General features: G+C 36.9%; 1 protein-coding gene across 1 annotated transcript; it reads left to right on the top strand.

Moving 5' to 3' along the window:
* Positions 1-698: 698 nt before the first annotated feature.
* Positions 699-24,843, top strand: LOC145768198 (NADPH oxidase 2-like). The gene is made up of 13 exons (XM_082579682.1): positions 699-800; positions 1,448-1,654; positions 7,829-7,913; positions 13,298-13,476; positions 16,414-16,595; positions 17,322-17,460; positions 17,778-17,870; positions 18,220-18,354; positions 18,953-19,051; positions 19,816-19,961; positions 20,792-20,984; positions 22,705-22,878; positions 23,433-24,843. The coding sequence occupies exons 1-13, from the start codon at positions 750-752 to the stop codon at positions 23,499-23,501; spliced, it is 1,752 nt and encodes a 583-aa protein (XP_082435808.1). The 5' UTR covers positions 699-749; the 3' UTR covers positions 23,502-24,843.
* Positions 24,844-24,915: the final 72 nt, after the last annotated feature.

Below are 24,915 nucleotides of genomic sequence, written 5' to 3'. Positions count from 1 at the left end.
TAAGTGTCTTGCCGAGACACAGTCAATACTCTGGAGTTGCATTAAATCAATAGGCTAGCTGAAGTTAGAATAGCATAATAATTGCAAAGTCATCTTCAGTAATACAAAGAGAGTAACAAGATTCAGTGACAGTGTAGACTGTAAAATGTCAACTGCATATCTGATTGGTAGAGTTGAGCCATACATCTCTTCCACAACAGTTTTACTGTCTCTAACATAAAGAAAAGACGATACAACAATATAATAACATAATGCAAAAATTTTAGGTAAAGCAACATTTGGTCTTAAGTTTACTCAGAAATGTACAGCATGATGTCATGCATATTGCATACTGATGTCTTTTCAATAGCCTACTTGCTTGACTTTGAGAGCACAATAGCTTACTGACTGATTATAACTTGTATTATATATTAAATGATATGAAATGTTCTACTGGTGCAAATTAAGCTAAACTATCACAAGATGTATACAGTGACAATCTGCTTTTATTCCGACGTTTCGTCAATCAGACACGACTGAAGAAGTCAGTCGTGTCTGATTGACGAAACGTCGGAATAAAAGCAGATTGTCACTGTATACATCTTGTGATAGTTTAGCTTAATTTGCACCAGTAGAACATCTCATATCATTTAATTTAATGCCTGGTGAATAGCCTCATTCAATTTTTGTAATGATTTCTGTTTAGGCTAGTTATTCAAGTGATTGTAAATGTTAAAGATTATCATAATTTTCAACATTTTATAAAAGGAATGGATCTCAGTGGATTGTTGGTGAATGAACTTGCTAAATATATTGGATTTGTAAGTACATCTATGCCAAACCATGTTTTATATCAATTCAGCATAAGAAGTAGAAAAAATGTGGAACCTTTGGGGTAGGCATAAGTTAGCACTGATTTTCCTTTCATGGGCTTTTGGCTGTTCAAGCTATTCCACCACAGTGCAAGTCACTATGAGGATAACATGTGTTTTACTCTACCAGTAGGCTATTCCTTCAGGCGCTTGTAGGTTTTAAGCCACCCGCGACCCGCTTGTGAAGGTCGGCAACGTCTCTCCTGTATTTCTTTGTATAAACTCACGGCTTAAAACCTACAATCCCCCTCCTTTATCTTAGTGCTTAGAATAAGTTTTGTGGGTATCAGATTTTTATTTTTGATATTGACTGACCTTGGGATTGAACTCAGGCTCACTTATTACAATGCGACTTCCCTTCATTATTGACTGGGTTTTAAACCATGGAATAGTTAAATCATTTTTTGACATATATAATTATATATTGAAGTTCTTTATTTTTGAATCTAAACATGCTTCTAGTTTTGCTGAATTAGTTTAGCTTTTCAATTTTCTTTTTTGTTTCCATCATTAAGATTTTTACACTTGCATATAATATAGATTAAAATTCATTGGTCTCTAACTTTCTTATTTATTTTCAATTTTTGTTTTCACAGTTGATTTGGTTAGCCATCAATGTCTTCCTTTTTGTCTACTATTATCTGTACTACAACACCAATGTGAAGTTTTATTACACAAGGGTGTTACTTGGTCCAGCTTTAGCACTAGCTCGTGCTCCTGCTGCTTGTCTTAACTTCAATTGCTTACTTGTTCTTTTACCAATTTGCCGCAACATCCTATCATTATCTCGACGGATGTCTATGGTAAGTCAATTTTTTGAAACTGTTGTGATACATAGTTTATGATATGGTGTAGTGACACAATCATCAACTTGAGTAAATTTGTTATGAATTGTTGCTGCTGATCCTTCGACAAGTTTAGAAGGTACACCAACCTGCTCAGCATAAAAGGCAACACAACATAGAAGACACTCTGCACCTATACAGATAGGCTAGAAATTTCTTGCTACAGTACATATGCTAGCTGGGTTTTTTTCGGTCATTTATTGGTCGTTGACCGATTTTTTAGCAAAATGTCCGAAAAAAAATATAGTTAATTCGGTCAAAATGTCCGAAAAAGGTGTTGCAAGGTTGAGTTTTACTGATGAACGTTGAAGAAACGTTTGTCTGTTCTAACTTTTTCTCAGATAAAACACAACAACGTTTCTCAGCGAAACTTAATGTTGCAGCTAGTCAGGAAGTGCAAATTTTGGTTTGTATCAGCTACTTGAAAGGAAATGTTTTTATCAGAAAAAATGACCAAAATAAATAAAAAATGATCGTATTTTTTCAAGTCATTTCGGACAAATGACCGAAAAGTCTCAGCGAAAAAACAAAAAACCAGTAATGCTAACCTGGTTTATCTCAAGCAGGTTAGCAGGCAACTTAATTTCCAATTAATGCCGAAATTGAGTGGGTAGGTCTGCAAGTCTTCACCCTCGTGGAAGTTGTTATTGTGTCTTCCAATGTTTCTCTGCCCTAGTCTTTTCCAGGAGACTCCTTAGCACGCCCCTTGGTACGAGAACACATTTAAACACAAGCAGTAGGGTGTGGCTGGTGCCCACCAAAAATTAAATACTTTACCAAATCACCTCTTCTTTTAGCATACTCTGTGGATGGGTGATACAAACTCACCTGCAAAATTTCAGTTGATTTCGACAACATGTAGGTATAGCACAAAGGATTTAAAGATTGCACAATCACATGGCACTGAAAATAGTCAAAAATCGCTTATTTTTTAACATTTTTCAATTTAATACAAGCATATTTTCAACTATAAAATGTATTATTGGCCTATGCCAAAGTAAGTATTGTTTGCATTATATATATATACTATCAGGGTATTATTGGGATAATTTATTTGCTTTTTCGCCCAATTTCCGTAAATTTTTGTCGTCGAAGCAACGGAAAACTTTGATTTTTGAAAATTTGCCATTTCGTGCAGACACAGTACTACACTAACACAATTAAAACCAATATTAAATATAATACACATTAGCATACCAACGTCCAACAATGTTCATGATGTATACAGAAACCAGGTTTTTGAACTATCCCCAGAGGAACGTTTACGCTGGTTAGGAAGAACCTTTCGATCGTTTTCAACAACTTGGAGAATGTTCTGATACCTTTCTTCAGTTTTGGAGTGATGTAAGAAATCAGAAGCAAGCTTCACCCCTCTTTCAGCAGCATCATTTGAAACGTTCACTGTTGATAATAGCTTTATACTTTGTTGATAAGAAGCATCAGACTCCCAACTTTCAACAGGTAGTTCAAGGAATGCTGTATCAATTTTAAACAAATCAAAAAACATCCATGAATCAGCACCGACAAATTGATCTAAAGAAGATGACGATGACACCTCCTTGAGAAACTGGGGTTTTCCATAACCTTTGTCAGCAGCGAAACCAATTCGGTTGATGAATTTTGTACCTTTATCAAAGCTCTTAAGTTTTGTTGCAATTTTTTCCTTTGAGGACAAGTTAACCTTTGAACTAAACAGGGAAAATGGTATCAAATCTTCTGTAAGGTACCAGTGATGCTTTGCAAATGACGCGATTGCGATGGTGGAAATTTCTTCATCAACATCTTTATATGAGAAGAATTTATCTATTAATTCTAGGTCATGGTAAGGTGCATCCACTGCAATTTGACAAGTAAACCACCATGGCACATACACAAACACTATGAAATTTACAAATCGTTTCAACTTTAAAAATTGTGATGATGACAAAATTACATTTTTTTTCAATTCAGTTTTAATCTTGTTTTCAAAAAGAACAATCTTAATTGCATACAAAACTCGTGCCATCCACCGTGCCTGATGGAGTGCACCAGGCTTTAGCATCGTGTAATTATCGAGTTCCACTAAGTTTGAGCCAGCATATATCAATGAAAGATGCAACATCTCTCTGTAGTCATCCCTGCACCGAAATCTCGTATTCTCAGCCATCATAGAGGTAGCTGTTTCAATTAGTTGTGCTTTACAGTTGTACAAAAACTCAGCATTATTTACATCTTTCCAATTGAAAACATTCAATTCCGCAAAATCCTGATTTGTAATACTGTCCCAGTTTGTTCTAAAGCGATTAAATAAAGCATAATTTGGTCCTCTGGATGCTTCAATTTTGAGTTTGTCATATACATGAGTTAATATGATTTCACCAACATGGTGTCTGCAAGCAAACCACAGTAAACCTTTATTCAACTTATCCTGAACATATATACAAGCTCCACTTTTGTGACCGGTGTTCGATGCAGTTGTATCAAAAACCATTCCTGCAATTGAAGTTTCACTCACATTCCATGTCCTAAGGAGTGAACAGGTAACTTCTGCAATAGAAAGCCCTGTTTGGCCTGCACCTTGGTGTGTGTGTATTGCCGGCACACCAAGAAGTTTGGAATTTCCATTACCACTAATTAAAATTGGCATCCTCTCGATTGTTTTGTCCTTGTTGTTCAGTGTATCCATTAGCTTCCCGTCCCAATGTATTAATCCAACTTCCGGTGACTCCCATGTTTCCCGGATGCATTCTGCAATTTTCTTACTTGATGTAATCCTATAACGATACGACTGAGAACAGTGTAGATTCACTTTTTTTGGATTACCAGAGCAGGCAACAATAAATGACTCAAGCAGTGCAGATAGAGCAGTTGGAGAGATATTGTTGCGAATAGCAGTTGAATTTATTACTGGTGACTTTAGAACATCATGGGGAACAAATATGTTAGTTCCAGTCTTCACTGTTCTATGGTGAGACCTTTTGAGTTCTAAACTAACCGCCATGTCATGAATATCCCAATCATTATCTTCAACTTCCGATTCAGTATGTATATACAGTGTTGATGTCGATGGTTCTTGGTTGATAGCTTCAAAGACTTTTCGTTTTGAACCAGTTTGTCTCAATTCTCGCTTTTTTTCAATTTCTGTTTGGACTTTATTTATTCCGGCTATTGTTGCTTTTCGGTTTGACATCATATCCAATAGAAATACTATGTCTTCCTGAATTTGGATATTTTCTTCAGCCTTTTTACCTACTTTAGATTTTTCCATATTAGCAATAGGGTTTCTTATCCAGAATGGCATAGTCTCATTCATCTTCTGCTTAAATTTTGTCAGCTTCAGATTCTCGTCCTCTCTTCTTTTCAAGTTGAGTTTCATTATTGACTTATAATCGTTAAATAACAATTCAATCCTTTTTATTATGTTATTTTGTGCAATATGTGGTATAGTTGTTTTCTCGTAGAATTTTAAAACTTCATCTGCAACCTTTTTGGCAGCTGGCCTGAGGGTGTCTTGCTGCTTTGAAAAATCATTGTTACGTAAAAATTCCTTCCAAGCGATTAGTGACTTTAATATTTGTTCATGAGTTGGAAGACGAGCTCCGTGAATAATTCTGTCATCATCATGAGGTAACAAATTAAAGATAAAAAAACGTTGATCCTGGTTTCTGGTTTTTATGCTCATTTTTGATGCTTGATGAATGGTGTATTACATTTAGAGTACTATTATATTACATTGCTAAATTGACCTGTAAATAGATTGAACAATATTGAACACACTTTACACTGTATGGATACTACAGTGTAACATAACTAATATACTACACACTTGACTACACATCAGTATCAGGACAACTCGAATAAAAGCAATAAAATATGTGATATATATGTTATAATGCAAACTGTCATGACAGTACGCTATATTGCACTACTTACTAAACAGGCCTGTTAATTGAACAGGCCTATTAACACTACCTACTACTAAACAGAAACAGACTATATCAGTGATTGACTTTAATTAATCACATACAATACATTAATTATAATACCTTTACCTTACTGGATCATACTGTATTTGACTGCTGTAAAAATCACATTGACCTATGCAATGTACAACTGCACAATGCACATTGGAAGATTTAGCTCAGCAAGAATAGATAACAATTGGCTATTATGACACATACTTTAATGGAAATTTACCAAAATACACTTGTAAAATTCCATATAATTAGCTATTAGCTGGTAACAATTGGCTATTATGACATATATATATCTTATTGGAAATTTACTAAATGCTTGTAAAATCACATGTTATGAGCTATTAGCTGGGAAATTGTATTGAAAAACTTGAAAATCATGTTTTTTGATTTAACTTGAAAAATTTAACAGCTAGGCTTACATAATGTATTGACAACTGATAGGAACTTGGGTATTTTGCATCTTTAGAAGAAAAAAAATTTCAATCTAGCTCAAGTGGTTGTGGACTTGTGGGGTTATGGCCATTTTTTCAATTTTCATGGTAACGTGTTCTCAGCGTGTAAAATAGGCACTTTTTATGTTAATTCAACATCACTAAACATTGAATCCAGAAAATGTGGCCGATTGTAGCCATCTGCTACTGCATTGCAAAACTATCAAATGTGGGGTAGTATAATATAGAAACACACACAAATGTCAAATATAGTACACTGCGCTGCGATATCTTTACATGCAATTTGGTACTTCACTTGTAATTGCTCTCATTATTACAACTACCCATACCTAGGTATCAAAATACCATTCAAATATGAGAATAGAAACACCAAGACCATTGATATAGACAAATAATACGTTTTACACTAATTAATTCAAAAACATTTGAACACAGGAGTTGTTATTAGTGGATAACGGTAAAAATTTAAAGTTTTTTTTGTTGCTTTGACGACAAAAAATCTCTAAAATTGAGAAAAAAACAAATAAATTATCCCAATAACACTCAAATATTAAAGTACAAACCATACTTACTTTGACATAGGTCAATAATACATTTTATAGTTGAAAATATGCTTGCATTATTAAAATATGTTAAAAAAATAAGCGATTTTTGACAATTTTCAGTGCCGTGTGATTGCGCAATCTTTAAATCCTTTGTGCTATACCTACATGTTGTCGAAATCAACTGAAATTTTGCAGGTGAGTTTGTATCACCCATCCACACAGTATGCTAAAAGAAGAGGTGATTTGAATAACATAAGGGCACCAGCCACACCCTAACAAGCAGTGACAAAACTTCTGACTAACTGGACCATGACAAACCACTTTCTTTATTCTTACTTTCAGTCAAAAAGAGCCTCAGTTTTCCCTGGAAGCTACTCGTTGGGGAACAGAGACAAGTTCTCATTTGATTCTTTGTAAGCATATGCGTTTCTAATCCCGGCCCTGTTACATTGCACTTGAAACTTGTAGCATCTTTTTGAGCTCACTGGTAAAATGAGTGGTGGAAATCAACAAGTCTGATGTGAGGTTACCACTTTGGTTTACTACATAAGCAATGTGGTCAAGGCACACCAAGATATCTGCTTCTGCTCTGTCATAATGTCTGCGGCGAAGATCACAATACTGCATGATTGACAAACTTTTCTTCGGTAGTGGCTAGTGCAAACCGTCAATGGTGTGAAGAAATGCAACATAATGTGTTGCACTCAGTTATGTGATACTGCGACAATGCAGTTATGTGGGACTGGTTGAATGATTTACTGTGTAAATTGATCCTAGAACAAAAGCATCCTATTTACTATTACCTGAAGGTTTTTTTCAGTCATTTATCGGTCATTGACCGATTTTTTAGCAAAGTGTCCGAAAAAAATATAGTCAATTCGGTCAAAATGTCCAAAAAAAAATATATAATTCTCTATTCTCAGATAAAACACGACAACATTTCTCAGCGAAACTTAATGTTGTAGCTAGTCAGGAAGTGACAATTTTGGTTTGTATCAGCTACTTAAAAAGGAAATATTTTCATCAGAAAAAATGACGGAATTTTTTCAAGTCATTTCGGACAAATGACCGAAAAGTCTCAGCGAAAAAAAACCAGACTATTACGGTTGAAGTTGTTTCACACTTTCATGATTTTCTTTTTAGTTTGTTGGCTAATATAAGTACTTTGAAAAATTTCAGTGCTGTCCACGACGTGTCAGAGGAATTCTTGATAAAAACATAAAGTTTCATCGTCTGTGTGCATACATGATCGTACTGATGACTTGTAAGTGTTTGGCATGATCACAAATGATTTGCTATATATCTTAAATTTTTTTTCTAAAGTTTATGAAATTGGAAAGATTTTGAAGTTTTTCTTTTATGAAATATGAAGATTTTGATCTCTGGATTTTTTACGTTAATTCTGAAATGATTTTTTATGAAGACATTCATATTATTAAACCACATAAAAAACGAAAAAGCTGTTGAAGTCTGGAAAACATGCTTTTTATAAAAAAATAGTGAAGTGCTTTGCTGCTTCTTAAAACATCAAGTGATAATAATTAGATGTTTGAGAATGAAAGCATTAGGCCTACTCAAGGTTATTTTAAAGTGCATGATTTTTCTACGCTTTCTAGCATTCTTGTACAAATGTACATTGTATGTACATTCTGTTTTGATTAATTATTATATAAGCCGTCTACTGTAATCAAACAAATCGCTTTTTAAAATTTGAAGTATAATTAAATATAATATATATACAGGGCTGCGATTTTTTCTTTCTTGTCGAACGACCAAAAGTTCAACGTTTGTTTGTCGAATAGTAATATGACGTCACAAGAGTCAGATTATAAGCGTTTGGTCACGAGTTACCGCACAAGTTGTGTGGTATCAGAGTCACTTACTTTAAGTTTTTAATCGCACGCTGGTTGAGTGATTCCATCTACGACGGCAAAAACATTGCCGTCGCCAAATCAACACACCTTTGGTTGCTGCGACAATTGCCGTATGCTTTAATTTTTAATCAAATGAAATTTTATGCGCTTCTTCATCGCGTGTCACACGGCGGTAGCCCAGAGCATCACGCAAGCTATTTTATGCGCTGACAATGCTCTTGTGAACTGTAAAAAGTTTGCAACCTTATAAATACCGGCTTATTGTTACGCAAAAGTTATTCTTTCATCGAATGCTTATTGTTTACCGGTGTCGTTGCGAATATAAATCATCGTGAAAGAAGATACAGTTAAAAAGTGGAATTTACCTGCTATAGATTATATCAAACAAAAGGAAAAGTTAGTGTGGTATTTTGCAAAATTTGTAAAGAATTTTATGACGGAAACAAATCGGAATTAGAAAAGCTACGGGGTCAAGTTAAAAAAGTAGTACAAAATTAGATAAACGGTTCTTCGGCATAAAAGAAAAATAATGCTTCTGATCATATGGCATTGCGCGTTCATGAACGGGCAGTTTTGCGTCTTCAAGTATTCCAGTGACCATGCGACAGCTTCATCCTCCCATACGGCGTCTTATGATTCCGATTCTGACAGCTAGTTCTTTATCAAACAGACTCGTGTTTGCTCGCAATATCTCAATTGTGCCGAAATTATGTTAGTGTAAACGTAAATCGAGGCAATCATCTCGCAGTGAGATATTAATTTGTTACCGGTACCTGGTTGAACAATTAACGATATTTTATGATATTTCAAAGTTGCTAGATGTCGAATTAATGTAAAACAAACGTAAATTTCTTCTTGGGCATTGTTACGCAGGCAGCAAAATTCGTTATTTTTGTATTGACTTCACGTCTGTAGATGTTGAATCAATGTAAAAATGATGATTTTTGCTGTCCGGGTACGCAATGTAACCCGCCAGGAAAAAAAATTAAATAGATTTGTGCTGACTCGAACGTTGAATCAACCCAAAATTAACTTACTTTTCCCCCTGAGTTATTTAACGTGACAGCGTGCGTATCGCTACTTTTGGTATTATTACATCACTACAAATCAAACAGTGCGGTCGTGACTCGTGATAGACTATACTCTAGTATATTTTTCGCTTCTCGTTTTTTCGATTCAACGTCTGCAGACGTTGAATCAATGTAAAAACGACGGGTTTTGCCAGCTGGGTTGTGTGCTTTTGTGAATGCAAATGCAAAATCGCCCATTACGTAATCACAGAAACCCTTTTAGTGGCTGGAAGTCAAGTTGCAGCCGTGTTTATCCGTCTACTATTCTTTATTCACATTGCAAAACATTTCTGCAATCTTGGAACAACAAGGGCATAAGTCAGACATAAATACAAACTTGCAAACACGTTGACAACTAAAAGTAGCCTACTTCGGTTATTTTATCTATAAAAGAAACCCGTTGTGTCGAATAGCACAAAAAGTGTGTGGCGAAATGTTTGATGCCAGGCGTTGGAACTTCGATCAAAGCATTCTCCCGCAGTGTTGAAAATGGCGGCGCTGACGCCTTGGGACTTTCTCGTGTGAAGCGACGCTTTTAGACCTTGCTTTGAAAGTAGCCTACCTGGCGCAAGAAAGTTTACGTAAGTCAGCACTCTTATGATTGCATCACGTGATGCCCCCCCCCCCGATTGTTCCTCGACCTGACGACGTTTAGTCCTCTCTCAGTTTTTTTCCTGTTTATTTTCCTTTTTTTTTTCGTTTTTTTTTCATAAGGCACGGCGTTTGTCGAATAGTGATGGCGCGTGTCGAGTGACCTCGTCACCGAAAAAGGCAAAAATCGCAGCCCTGTATATATATATACATAAGCGCCTAACTATTATTTTGGCCGTGGGGGCGAAAGCGTGTTTCATCAGCAGCAACGTAAATTCAGCGAAATGTCACGCAGATGGATGACGTAATTACAGTATGTCGTCACACTAGGATTGCTTTTATTGCCACACTCGGAGTTATCGCTACGTTCGACCTACCGTTAATTATTATAAACAAAACTCGACTAAAACACATGCTATGCGTCTGCTAGCGGTTGATGGACTGCGACTCTTTAAGCTAAGCACAATATAAAGTTTAGCAACGAACTAGATTTATTAGCATGAAACAAGAGACGAAAAGGTTTACTAAAAGGTGTACTGTAAATGGAATGAAAATACTAACTTGATCATACGCTTGAAAATATAGGCTACCTGTTGAAAGTAAAATCATTCATGTTTACATCAATTCAACAGCACGTCACCTTGAATAAATTTAAAAGTTTCTGACATCCGTAAACAGCCCTTGAAAAATAGTTAGGAGAGACGTTTGATTAAGTTTTTTTTTTGTTTGTTTGATTAAATTTTTCGACTTGACATTGCTCCCTTTTCACTACAATATCGCAACTTATGGCTGACCAGCTTTCAAGTTTCAAGTCGCTGTAATACGCCCGTTTTCGTGTTGCAGATGAAACAAAAAATGCGCATATTTCCCCGCCTTTGATCGGGTTTCTATGGCAACGGTCGTGTGTGCGCCATGCAGTTTGCGCGAGTCCGTTGTTGTGTTGATTATGCCGCTTGTGCGCAATGCGGTTTGTACCAGCCCTTGTTGCGTTGGTTAGTGGTTACCTCGGGCCGAGACTTCAAGTTCATTTTCACAGCAAGCGATTCACTGCCGCGACAATTCTCTGCAGAGGTTTCGACTTTCGAAAGCGACATCGAGTCTGTTTGCAAGCGCATCTAATCGCACGCTGCGTCAACTAGCAAATTATGTTGTTTTGGGGTGCATTCAACATTTGATGACATTGAATCGACGCAAAGTGGTAGATTTTTGCTATGTCTCAGGCAGCAAAATCAGTCATTTTTACATTGATTCAACGTCTTGGGTGGGATTGTAGGGGGTGGGATTGTAGCATCGCTACTCGCTCTAGTGATTATTTATCGCGAAGCTGTTGCGGTTTGCATTTAAAAATGTTTTCCTGCTGCCGAATGCCGATCGCTAGTTCATCTATTGTTTTACGTATCAATGCAGCATAAAAAGTTGCCCCCACACAGAAATATGCGTGGGGGCCTGGCCCCCACGGCTTAGGTGCCTATATATATATATTTTTTTTTTTTTCAATAAGAGAAAACTAATTTTGAAACGAAATTAAAGTTGAGGCGAAGAATTTTGCCTCAATATTGTGTATTTGAAAATGTTAAAATATTTTCGTTATAAAGTTAAGCAGTGTGAATAATTTCAGTTTTGCAGTGAAATGTATATATATACAGTACGTTGCATATTACTTTCATATATTGATTTCCTCGCAACTACTTTTTATGTGCTTGTTTGTCTTTGTTATCCACCAATCGCTTCAGTCGCAGAATGCTGCCCGCGGTTGTAAGGCGTCTTCATCTGCACGCAAAGGCATTCATGTAGATTCTCATATTGTTTTGATGGCGTTACTTTTATATCAGTAGTACGAAATAAGTTTTCAATCCTACAACTTTAGTTCTGGGTATTCTAAGCTCGATTTTCGTTTCAACCGCAAAAATTCGACATGGCTAGTCTGGCTAGAGAGTAGAGATGTATATAAGTCGTTTTTTGTGTTCTTTTTAGAACCAAAACGAACACAATAATTTTTCTTTGCACAAATAATCTGATCATTTCGCTTTGAGATTTCATTTCGGTCATTTTCATTTCGCCTATCATGTAAACGTAGCCTTAAGGCTTAGACTATAGCCCTAGATTTCTCTCATGTTTACGAGCGGAATGGACCGTTTGGAGAATCCGATTCGGAAACAGTCTTTTTAAATGTCTTTTCAAGTTTCGATTAACCTACATCTGATTAAATGAAAATCTTTCATTTCGGGCGCAATGAAACGTCATGTAAACGTAGCCTAAGGGGTGCCACTAAACAGTCGACGGCACGCCTTTAAGTGTCTTGCTAAAGAGTACCCGTCCCACAGCCACAAACAACAAAGGAGGTTAACTGTTAACATAACATGGTCACCACTGGAACAGGATTTCGCAGGATTCATCATCTGAAAAGTCATCCTCATGGTAGCATGTGAAGTTGGTCGTTTATTGGTATCACTTGCTGAGCATGCGGCCACACTTCTGACTGACAGAACCAAGTCTAAACTACAGTCATGTAGCTAATTCATAATAAGTTAAATTCAGCATATCTATCATTTTACATTTTTTTTATTGCAATTCTTTATTGTGATTAATAAAAACGGTTGTGACTTGAAAAAATGTATCAAACAATTGGAAATAGTATAAAAAAAAGTAAAAAAAGCGAATCAAAAGCACAACGACTTAAACATCTCTACGTATGGCATACCAATTGCTGAATGCCGATGCATTGTTCGAGCAAGCGGTGTAAGGTCGTATTTATTGCTCTGCGTACCATGCCATGCTTGGTAAACGATTGACATTCTTTTTATGAGTGATGTTGTCAAAAGTATAAAATCTACCTGGGTCACTTTCGCTTGCAATTTTCTAATCATATTTTTGTTTGATGAAAAAGTGTAAGCCAGTCAGTAGTCCGCGACCACTGAGTAGCGAGTTACTGCTAGTTTGCCAGTAGCGTTTCATAGTATCAAAAATGCAGCCTCATGCATTGATGTATCGGCTGCAATTGCTCGATTTTGGTGTGACAGTGAGGCAAGTGTTTTATGGGTGTTATAGTTTGAAAGTAGCAACTTATATGAGTATAAGTTTATTAGGAGAAACTCGTTATTTTTAACTTTCAGTGATCCACTATTTTGCCCACTGTTTTAATGTTGACTTCTTCACATCTGCACATGCGATAAAAACAAATGACCCAACTGACCCACCTAATGTCCAGACTATCAAGCTGCTACAATCCAGGTTGACCAGTATTGGGAATAATCCTGGAGAGCAATACCTCAATCCTATCAGAAGTCAAGTGGTACGTTGTATTTTCATTGCTGTAACCGGCATCGTCTTCCAAATCGAATTATGTAGATGCAAGCCATCAAACAAAAAATAGCCTTTTTGCATTGGTTTAACGCCTGCAGACGATGAATCAATGTAAAAAGGACCGTTTTTGCTGGCTCTGAAATTGTGACTGCACCCGCTTTTGTTTTAGCTCTTAATCATATGCTCATTGTTTTACAGAGTAGTTGCAAAGGGAAGTACAGTATTCGTATTTCGTTGTACAAATTTAACCGTAGCCAAGCCATATAATGCGTGATCAGTCACATTCATCCCACTGCCGAAAATTTGTAGTATATATTTGCACTGTTATGTTTAGAATCTTTTGTTCAATACAACAGCATAATGATTCAATGAATACGAATACTGCATTACCTAGTTTATGATATGTTAGTGTAATATACTGTACTGGATTTGATTGGTTATGGGTTTCTTTTTCATCCAACTAAAAAGCTTTCTTCACAATGTAGAAGCGAATTACAGTCTAAAAGCGAAACCCAATCTATTGCATAATAAAGCTTTGTTTAGCAGTTTTACATACTTGTGGGGCATTTGGACCTGTGACGCAGTCCAGGTCACTGAGATTGGCATAGTGAAGTGTTTGCTTGCTGAAATGTTGTTATTTGTGAATTATTTCATCCACCATGTGCCACTGAATAAAGAGCAGTTTTGAAAATGCGTTGCTCAAGAGCTCAACACCAAAGTTGATTCAGCGCTGCTTGATTTTCCGTTTCTTCTCGCTCGAAGTCGGCCCTTAATTGAGCGATCTGTGCGGACTGATATTTGTTGCATGCAATTTAGTTTTGTTAAATTTATCTACCACTATGCTAATCCGCACGTAGAAAGGCCCCTGCCGTGATTGAAAGGTTGTGGTGCAACCCGCTACTATTTTTCTGAGCCAGTGGCTTGTGAATTAACAATGCAACGTGCTGTGATAAATTACAAATGCAGCTTGCTCCATTGTCTGCTGATTGGCCAATGATTAGAGTTTCCCCGAAAGGTTACGTAATGGCAGGAAGGCGGAAACGGAGAAGATCTGTAGAGCATTATCATAAGCCGCTATCATGCTTACTTCCATGCATTCATTCAACTTTTTCATGACTAGTGAGACTGTTTACCACCCACTAGCAAGTCACGTGATCCGGTTGAAAGCGAGCCATAAAGTTTTAAATGTAGTTTATTTTTAATCTGTGCACTTATAAATGTTAATGTGGTATGATACTATTCGAGTCTAAAATAAATTCCTTGTTTGGAGACACTACAGGTCACTGACAGACACTAGGTCAGACATCTGAGGTCATCAACTGGCGGCCCGCTGCGCTGATGTGCGACCCGCAGAAGGCATCATCATATCGCATTTAAATATTATTCAAATACGCCATCCAGTCTTAGGATTAATCCAACAATACCAAAAGGGCTTAAAACCGTACACTAACTAACTAACTGGTCACACAATCCCAATGAGTTGAATGAAAAATGAGGACAAACTCTCTATGTTGCGTTACAATGTTTTTTTTTTAGAAATCTTTTTCACATCCATGGTATTAGTCAAGTTCAGGTTTACATTCGGTTCAATACACAATATCAGGAAAAATATCATGTTAGTTATATTTATGTTAAAGTTACATCATGGAGCCACCGAAAAAAAAACAAACAAACAAAACAATGCGGTTATCCAAATCAAGCTCCCCCTACACGCTACAACGGCTGTTGTTCAGTTGAATAATATGTTTTCGTAGTCCCGTAGTAAGATGTCGTTTTACAAGTCATAGAGCGAAGCGTAAAATAACTGAATGCAGATCTACCCAAACTTAACTGTGAACATACGGTTGTGTTTCTCGGCAGTCGAGTGTAGCATGAATTCAGCGATAGACAAGTGCTTCGCCCATGAGGCTGGGCTCATCAGTATCGTACCACTAATTCATGTCACATAGTTCTCAACCGCTGCTTTTGTCAGTCAATTGAAGTCAGATATTGCCGACGCCAGGAAGATCGCTCCTTCTCAACTGAACATACGGTTGGTTGTTTCAGTTTGTAAATATTTTGTCACATTTGTGGGTTTGACCAATATTGTGTTTCATGGGTTACGATACAAACGTTTTTTTTCGTTGTTTCGGCAAAGTTTTAATTTACATTTTCTGGTTTCTTTTTCCTTGTTGCTGAAGCCTGTTTTTCGCTGGTAGTGGTATGTTTGTTGATCAGTTGGTCACTATTGTTGCTTGTACTGTGATGTGTAAAAAAAATTGCTTGAAACTTTTAATTCCAAAAGATCATTTGCGAAGCGACAAGACAACACCACTCTTCCTTAGTACGGTAATCAGTTCTGATGAAATCGAATGCTTGCACTAGTTAGTTAAACTTAGCTACGGCAGGCAAAAACGACTACAGGAAATCAGGCCCCAAATTCATGTTAATGTCACTTAGCTTCAAAGTATTACATAAACTTCACTTCATGGTGTGATAAGGCTTTATTTGTTGAATTGAGGCAAACTAAAAACCGATTCAATATGTTTTGGGGAAATTATACTGTCGAAGTTTGGCATTATTTTAACAAAAATAGCAAACTACTTTTTGGCATGCTTATTCCCTGGTGACCCAGTTTATAGAAATTTTCTATGTCAATTATAAGAGTTCTCTTACTGGAGAATTTATCTTGGGGCCAGTTACCCCGAAATGTCATGTTCACGTCATTCACAGTCAAGGCGGCACCAGACATGGCTTGTGTGAGGCCATTTATTTTGATTTAGTATTTTTTGAGCGTGTTGTGTAAGTGAATACTGGCTTTTCGATTTATGTGCCAAGCCAGTAGATTAAAAACAATCTTCTAGTCATGCAGCCGTGTAGTATGACTTTTTGTTATATTGACAAAGTTTGTTCATGCATAGTTGCATAATGCATATCATGTTTGCAGTGGTCTGTTGGTGCAGTTTTCCTTCTTACCGGCGGATGGACAGGAGTCGTCATAACCCTCAGCCTGTTTCTCATAGTGTCGTCGTCAGTGGAATTTATTCGCCGATCCTACTTTGAAGTGTTTTGGTACACGCATCACCTCTTTATTTTCTTTTACGGGTTCCTTGTTGTCCATGGAATTTCGTGAGTTTTTTTCCAGAATTTTACTCATTATATCTGTTGTGACTAATTGTCGTATAAAGCCAGTATATACATAAATAGACAAATAGACAATGATATTATTATAAATTTACTTAGCTCATTGGCCACGGTAAGTTTTGATTCAATTTAGGGATTTATCAGTTTACATAGGTCATCACCGAACCATTGAACTTCTTTTTTCATGGATCTATTCATTCACATTCTAAAGACCACAGTCACTCCATTGGCTATTGTTCTGCATTTATCTGATTTTCCTTTTTTACTTCTTGAACTGTAGTCAATACGATGCTGGCCGTTCTTCACTTCCAGTGCGCCTGGCTTAGCACTTTCGGCTTTGCCATCATTTTTAACTAATACCCTTTGCCTTTTGACGACGAAACCTTTAAAAACATCCATCTGTTTCCTCTCATCTGTTACTTTTGGAGTTATACTGCGGCCAATTGAGAGTCTAATCAAATGCATACAGTTTCTATTTTCTATTAAGCATTGACGTCACTCAAGTGGCTGATAAGTTTGAAATAATTTGAATTTGCTGTTCGATCACTATGTAGAGGTAGGGGAGGTGGGCGTGAGGGGTTTAGATAGAGATTTTGAACAAAGTATACTGAATGTCTTCCAATATCTTGTTGTATCCGATAATCAAGACTAAATTTAATTTTGAAAATATACGCCATCCCTACTTATAGATCGCATGGATTTTAAATTTAGGATGCAAGTTCGAGGGCAGACAGCTGCTAGTCTAAACGTTCACAACGCCACCAACTGTAGCTCAACCTCAGCTGCAATCAACGCATGGGGCACTCCACGGGGGTGTGTCATTCCGGAGTTTGAGGGCAGTGCACCTATGGTAAGTCACCGGCCAGTGTTAAGTATTTGCACATGGTTGTAGTTTTATAAAAATATTTTCTTTTAAATTGGCAAAATAGAAAATTTTTGATTCAATATAATCACACACACAGTGATATTGAAGGACGGAACTGACATTTACAAAACCTTCCACAATGATTAATTACATTCACTCAGCGAGGTTGATTTACGTTTTTTGATGATTTTAATAAAGATGGTTTGACATTGTAGTTCTAATAGGTCAGCTTGTTGCTCCCAGAGCAAAGTTTTTATGACACAAAACCATTTCTATGGATGAAATAACCATTCTATTTGTAGACTTGGAAGTGGGTGATCGCTCCTATGCTTCTATACGTCATAGAAAGAATAGTGAGGTTTGTGCGATTCACGCAAAGCGTCAAAATATTGAAGGTAATTGTCAGTATCATGTGATTAACTTCTCATTCAATAAAACAGTTACTTGCATTACTAAAAAAAAACCATAGGACTTGCAAATTATCAATTAAAAAATCATGAAACCAACTCAGTTTTTAGAGTCTATCCTGCTTTGCTCAGGAATCTTTATTGTCATGATTTGTAACAACACTGAGCACAAGGAACGCACTAGAGATTTAACACTGACATAACAGGCAGTATCGTGCAGTCTATGATTTGTATTTTTGTGATCTTACCAGTTCTTATCACAGATTACATTATAAAGTTTTATGTTTGTAGAGCCCCTTAGGCCCTTAGTGCAATGCGATCTTCCTCTGTCTTGCAGGTCATTAAGCATCCGTCTCGCGTCATTGAAATACAGATGCGGAAGAAAGGCTTTAAGGCAGAAGTGGGACAATATGTCTTTATACAATGTCCGAAGCTTTCTCAACTGGAATGGCATCCGTTCACTCTGACGTCGGTATGTGGTCCACTTGGTATTTGCTGCGATATTTTTGGCATTTGCTCCTAAAATTCTGCTATTTTTTATTTCTTTGATTATTTTTTGCTGGTGTTAGTAGTTAGTACTCTTTTTTCAAATCACCAATCAGTTTTTTAATCTCCTAGAAAAAGTGTAAACTAATCACCTAGAATCCAGAATGTGGGTTAAATACGCACTGAGCAAGTCATAATTTACGCCATTTCCTAACTAACCTTAGTAATTCAGCACCTACACATTCCCCAGGAGTAAGTCTCGTGTTTTTAATTGTGCTACCACCCGTGATGTACTGAAATCGTTTTATAGCTAGATGTGATAGAAATAGTTCTAGTGAGAATAAACTAAGTTTATTATACTGTAGTTAATAAAGTAAAAATTTAATCTGAAAATACACAATTAAGGTAGACACTTAACACTGTGGACAAATCGGTTGCAGGCTATTGGAATTGGCTTAGTGCTTGGAGTTTTAATTTTAAAACTTTTTTCATAGTCTTCGTTTCGCATTTTCATGCGAGAGATACCAAGGTGGCTGTTTCCTTCCATTTTTTTCTCAATGACCAGAGAGCCTATATTTTTGCAGGCTCCTGAGGAGAACTACTTCAGCGTTCACATCCGCATTGTTGGAGACTGGACGTCAAACATCAGTCGCGCACTTGGAGCTGACGGAGAAGGAGCAGAGGTGAGTGTACTATCAGATTTTTGTAAGCAATAGGCTGCGCATTATTTTTGCTGCATACTACCATTTCCATGCAATTTCACCATCACAAGATTAGCAGATATTTATTTGCATACTTTCAGTTGATTCCGGCGAGTTTTGAGATATTGAGCTGACCTTTTACTTACACAAGTAATTTGCATGCTAATCACGCAATCGGGTCGACCAAGGTGACTTTTACGCACAGGCCATATCAACGTGCAAGCTTTAAATTTAATTGAAAACTGATCTGCCAGACTTGGTACAGTAGCACTGAGAGTCGATACTCGATAGTATAAGTTGTTAGTGTGAGTATTAACTGATAAGTAGTAACTGTAGTTTTTGTGTATATATCTTGTGTGATTTTGGACAGATTTTGTTCTACTGCTATTACGCAAACGTTGGACCAGAGTTTTGTATTTGTGTTATAAATCCGAAAAGCATCTGGCAACATTGATAAGTAGGAAAGATTTGTATTTTTTAAACCGGTGGTTTAGCAGTAATTTGAGATGCAGTGACCATACTTTGGCAATTTGGATTTTCAATGCTATCATTTCAAAGAGTAAGTAGACTACATTTGTTGAGTTCAAAATCGAAATTGCATCAGCCTCCAATCATTAATTTATAAATTCAATTTGCGTGTGGCAAGACATGTGTTTCTAACAAACAAGTCTTTGTAAACTCTCTCCTTTTAAATGAATTGTAGTTGGAAATGTACTGCGATAATAATAGTTTGTCGTCGTCTTCAGGTGTTGCCATCATGGAAGATGCCACGTCTGGCTGTGGATGGTCCTTTTGGTACGGCCAGTGAGGACGTCTTCACTTACCCCGTCGCCATCTGTGTTGGTTCAGGCATTGGGGTAACCCCATTCGCCTCCTTGCTGAAATCAGTGTGGTGAGTTGGTGCTAAAATTTGTTATGGTCGGGTAATAGATTGAGTTTATTATTTATTTGATATGTTTACTTTCATTTTGTGTCGTTGTTCGCATCGACTGAATTTGAATTTTTTCTGAGTTTTTTTTTACCCGATTCAGAGAAAACGCATGAGCAAATATGTGGAATCTGTGTCCCAAAGGTATTTATGTGCTGGAAGTATAGTAGAGTGCACCTTTTTTCACTTTGGAAATTAAAGTTGTATCATTAAAAATAGTGGAAATTTCAGATCAGAACACCAAGCAAGATAATCACATTTTACCTGGTATTAAGTTTATTGTAGCTAACAGATTCAATTCAAACATGCAGATTGCAGAGATAACTGTTGTTATTGGAAAATCTGTGCTATCTTGATGCACAAACTTTCGCTATGACTGAGAGATAGTGGTTTCACATGCGAGCTTCTGGAAATTCGCTTTCACTAAATTTATTTTTTCAACCGTCTTTTCTACGCCATATCTTGCTTGCTGCTGTTAATGTAATTTTATTGTTGACAAAGTTAAATCATAAATAGTAAAATCCCTGTCAGTATCTAACTTGCATCCAGCAGATGTCACAACTATCACCTCTACCGCTTGGAACGGCACATGGCGAATTTGGTAAATACGCATTCACACGACTGGTGGTTTTAAGCTTGTAAAAGTTTCGTTCGAAATAGTACAATTTGACCAATTGGCTTCAAAAAATATTTTGCCTGCCTGAATTCTACTACCAGAGTAAGGTTGCCGGCTCACTCCGCAACTGCCTTTTTGCAGATGCTCTGTCCATAACACATCCTATCATGTCCAACAGGTACAAGAACTTGAATCCTGAAAAGGAGCTGTCTTTAAAAAAAGTATATTTCTTCTGGATATGTCCTGAAGTGCATGCGTTTGAGTGGTTTGGTGACATGCTCATCCACCTTGAGCAGCAACTAGCGGAAACAGGGCAACAAAATCTAATTGAATATCACATCTATTTGACCAGGGGATGGAGTTCGAAGCAGGTGAGTACTGATAGACGCTATCCAATATTTTTTGACGTCTATTCTCTGGTGTTACCCTCTCAGAAGAGGTACTTTGTTCCTCGTTGGTGAGTGGTTTAACAACGAGGTCTGACAATTGTGTAGAGACGGTCTATGCTCATCCATCCCTGTCTCGGCAAGGGTAGGCTATGCAGTATGCATTTTGTGACTACTGGGTATTAGAATAAATTATTAGCTCTTTTTTATGCTTCAACTCATGGCCTACTCAAATAACTCTATTTATCTTGTACGATCCCCATGGTTAGCTGCAAAGTTCTCACTTTCAGAAGCTAGCAGTTTACAGGTATTTGCACAAGTACATTTGATGTGACACAAGACAGTTGCCTGGGGCTATAATGGCCAGTGGCGTACGCAGGAAGGGGCATTGGGCCATGCTGTTATAAGAGCCCACTAATTTCAGTTTGTTTAATGTTTTTGGGCTAAGTTATTTGAAATGAAAAAAATGTTGCAACTATTGCTGCAAAAGCTCGAGTTTCAATAGCTTAAATTACGCAAGACCCTATTTACCGCTTCAAAACCCCGATTAGTGGGCCCACATCTTTGTTTAGGGGTCACTCATATTCACATTTAGTTGGTGTAGCGTTTTTCGGTAATTTTAAATAAAAAACAGTACTGCTAGTACTGCTACAAAAACTCGACATTTTATAGCTTAGGCTGCATCAATAAGTTTTGTATTGTTGGTTGGCATTTGGAATGACTACTTTAAATCGGCGAAACCAGTAAATTTATGCTACCTTGTTGGAATTTACAGAATAAATAATAGGCCCACTACGCTCTCGCTTTCTTGGAAAATGTGTTTCAACAGTTGATAGTATAACTCTTGTCCAAAGTTAAATGCTCATAAAACGACGAAGATGTTCAACTGGTGGTAAGAGAAACGGTGCTCACACAGTTCTGTAGGGTAGGCCTTCTTTTTCGCTATGTATGCCCACGTCCAGAGAGCGAAAATTTTTGTTTAGTACCGTAATAAGTTGCATTCGATATTGAAACTTTCAGAAAGGTTCGATTCTTGCTTTAATCTGAAACCATTGTCTGTTAATCGAACTATTACAGTTGTTAGTTATCCGTTTAGGCCTACTAGCATGTTTTTCATATTTACATATCTAATAATTCAATCCAAAAGTACAGTGACATACGCAAAGACCGTGAGTAGGCTATATATTTTACCAAGAGATAGTTTCGGCTATCTTAAACTTTGGTCAGATTATTAAGTAGCATTAGGCTACTCTAAATAAAAAAAAATGTCAAATTACATCGAACGCTTCCCTCCTCCAGTAAGAAAATCCTGCGTTCTCCACTGAACATGTACTCAATACGCGTGGTTCATTGGGTTGAGTAAGCTAACTAGGTCATTTATGTTAAACATTGTATGCGACGTCAAGAGTGTTATATCACATTTTTTTTGTTTTCAATACATTTAAATGGGTAAACTAGTTGCTGTAAATTAAAAAAAATTATCGTCAATGCAAGCTAAGTATGGTAGGCTAATCTTACATAATATAATTTACTGGTTATTATTGGGAAATGAGTGTTTTTTCAATTCGTTTTCGTTTCAATACGAAACATTTTTGAATTGCCTTTCCCCCCATTGAGATCATCCTGCGTACGCGACTGATAATGGCTGTGGGGATGTGCTGCTACATCTATCTCTTCCACTTTTTGCTCATGAATTTGTGAATAGGCGAAGAAAATCTTTGTCCACGAGGAAGATGACCGGGATATAATCACAGGACTGGAACAGAAGACAAACTATGGCAGGCCGAACTGGGACGACATCTTCTCCAAAGCGGCCACCGAGCATCCTAACACTCACATTGGTGTTTTTTTCTGTGGCGTCGCTGCGCTGTCTCATACGGTGCGTTGTGATTGTTGGCACAGAAGCGTAGATTACGATGCTTACAGTGTCTGTGCCTGCGTAGTTTTGACTTTTTCTTATCAATGTTAGCGGCATTTTCATTCTGACCTGTAAATAATTGTTCACAAGAGAGTTGTGAAGAATCACTTTCAAGTATGAGCTTATTATTTCTAGAGTGGCCCTCAGGCAATATTTTATCTGTTCTAAAACCTCATAAATAAAAAAAAAGAAATTTGTGGTTTCATAAGTAAGTTTTCATAAGTCAAGACAAAAAAGAGCTGAACATTGAGCAACCGACACATGTTTTGATGTACGTTTGACATCATGACAACAGCCGAAAAAATACTATTGCATTGATTTCCAATTCCACGGAGCCCTTGAGGGTCCGTGCTTGCACCAAAAACCTGACCAAAAATTGTTTAAAACTATTTAACCAAATGGTATTTAATCGCTATTATTTCATGAAAGATTCGGCATTGAAAAATTAGTTGTCCATAGAAAGTGGTTGATTAGAATTATCTTGATTTGAAGTTGTGACAACTTTTCTCTTTCAGCTTCACAAGATGTGCAACAAGCATTCAGGAAGTGGTGTCTTCTTTCATTATAACAAGGAGAACTTCTGATTCCTCACCTTTACCCGTATATGTACCTTATTATTATTATTTTTATAATGGTGTAATTAACCGAGATATTTTTTCTGTATTTTATTGCCAATGAAATGTGATGTGCAATAGCTTATCTCCTGTTGTGGGATTGTCTTTGTACTCGCTGAGTAGAGTGGATAGATGCGTGTTGTCAAGGTAAGTACCTTCCAAGCCTTAGCGAGTCTGACTTTCCTGATGATGAGATACTCTCAGAATCCACCACTTGGCTGCCTGAATATTCTTTCTTCTATGTCGACCACTGTTTGGCCAATGTTGACTTATATCTTAAAGCATCTAACAGTCTTACATCTGGTTTCACATTTTTCCAATCTTGTCAGTTGATCGTTGCTCGATGTCGCCATGACGCACTTAGTATGGTATACTTACCTAGACAACAAATCAACTGTTTTTTTACGTTGATTCACGTTGAATCAATGTAAAACAGTTCAATTGCTGTTTGGATATTACATCGCATTTTTGCGGTGTTAACCCGGTCAATAAATTACTTCTGTTTTACATTGATTCTTCATCTACAGACCTTGATAAAGAGTAATTTACTGACCGGGAAGCTATCCCCACATCATTGTTGGCTTTATGTCTTTCTGGCAGGAACGCCTAGTAAGAGCATGCGCGGCATTTTCACAATTTTTGATTTGGCGTGATGCACGTCTGCTAATTTTTCACCTTCATTGCTTACTCAACAAATCTCACGCAAACCCATGTACTACCAGCAAAGCAGAGCGCACTTTTAGTGTGCTTTGTCTGACAAAAATTACCTCCGATTTACGATGAATTACCGAGGGTTGAGTTCTTTTGTGCTAAGTGTTTATTCTGTCAAGAGATGAAATTCCAAACATCTCCTGGTTGTGCCACTGTAAGACGTCGTATCTATAATACTGCTCATTGCGCACGTCCTCAAAACTGCTATGTCCAATGACGGAACGGATTGTTTAAACGTATTTTTGGAATTTTGACGTATTAGAGCAAACCTAATAATAACTAATCATATTTTTTATGTTGTCCACTGATTTTCAATCAAAGTGACGACTTATCATTTTGCTCTCTTTGCAATTGTATCTGTTTTTTATCGCCTTATGTGTAGTAATCCTTGATGCTGTACATAGCTTCGATGGCTCAAACAATTATCTTGTTTCTATTGCTCAAACTACCAACGCCTTTGTCACGTCATTTGAAAACTGCGTTCCTGACTTGCTCTTCCCAAACGCAGCATATCTTATTGCTATTTCAATGGTGTTTTTGATTATATTGCTATTTTTTCTGCGTTTGTTACGTTTCATAGTTTTATGGCGTGTTTAACATCTTGTTTATTTTTATTTTATCCTTTCAGCCTTCGACACTTTTAAATTACTTGATCATCTATCTTAGATGCACT

The sequence above is a fragment of the Aplidium turbinatum genome, chromosome 4 (assembly GCF_918807975.1).
Source record: "Aplidium turbinatum chromosome 4, kaAplTurb1.1, whole genome shotgun sequence".
NCBI lineage: Eukaryota > Metazoa > Chordata > Ascidiacea > Aplousobranchia > Polyclinidae > Aplidium > Aplidium turbinatum.
Note: the sequence above shows the minus strand (reverse complement) of the source record. Positions and strands in the feature narration are given on the sequence as shown.

Bases quoted from the DNA above. Each gene is read 5' to 3' on its own strand.
- LOC145768198 (XM_082579682.1), top strand. From the start codon at position 750: ATGGATCTCAGTGGATTGTTGGTGAATGAACTTGCTAAATATATTGGA. The intron at 16,596-17,321 runs GTGAGTTTTTTT...TTTTAAATTTAG, and splicing joins CTTGTTGTCCATGGAATTTC to GATGCAAGTTCGAGGGCAGA. The intron at 18,355-18,952 runs GTATGTGGTCCA...ATATTTTTGCAG, and splicing joins ATCCGTTCACTCTGACGTCG to GCTCCTGAGGAGAACTACTT.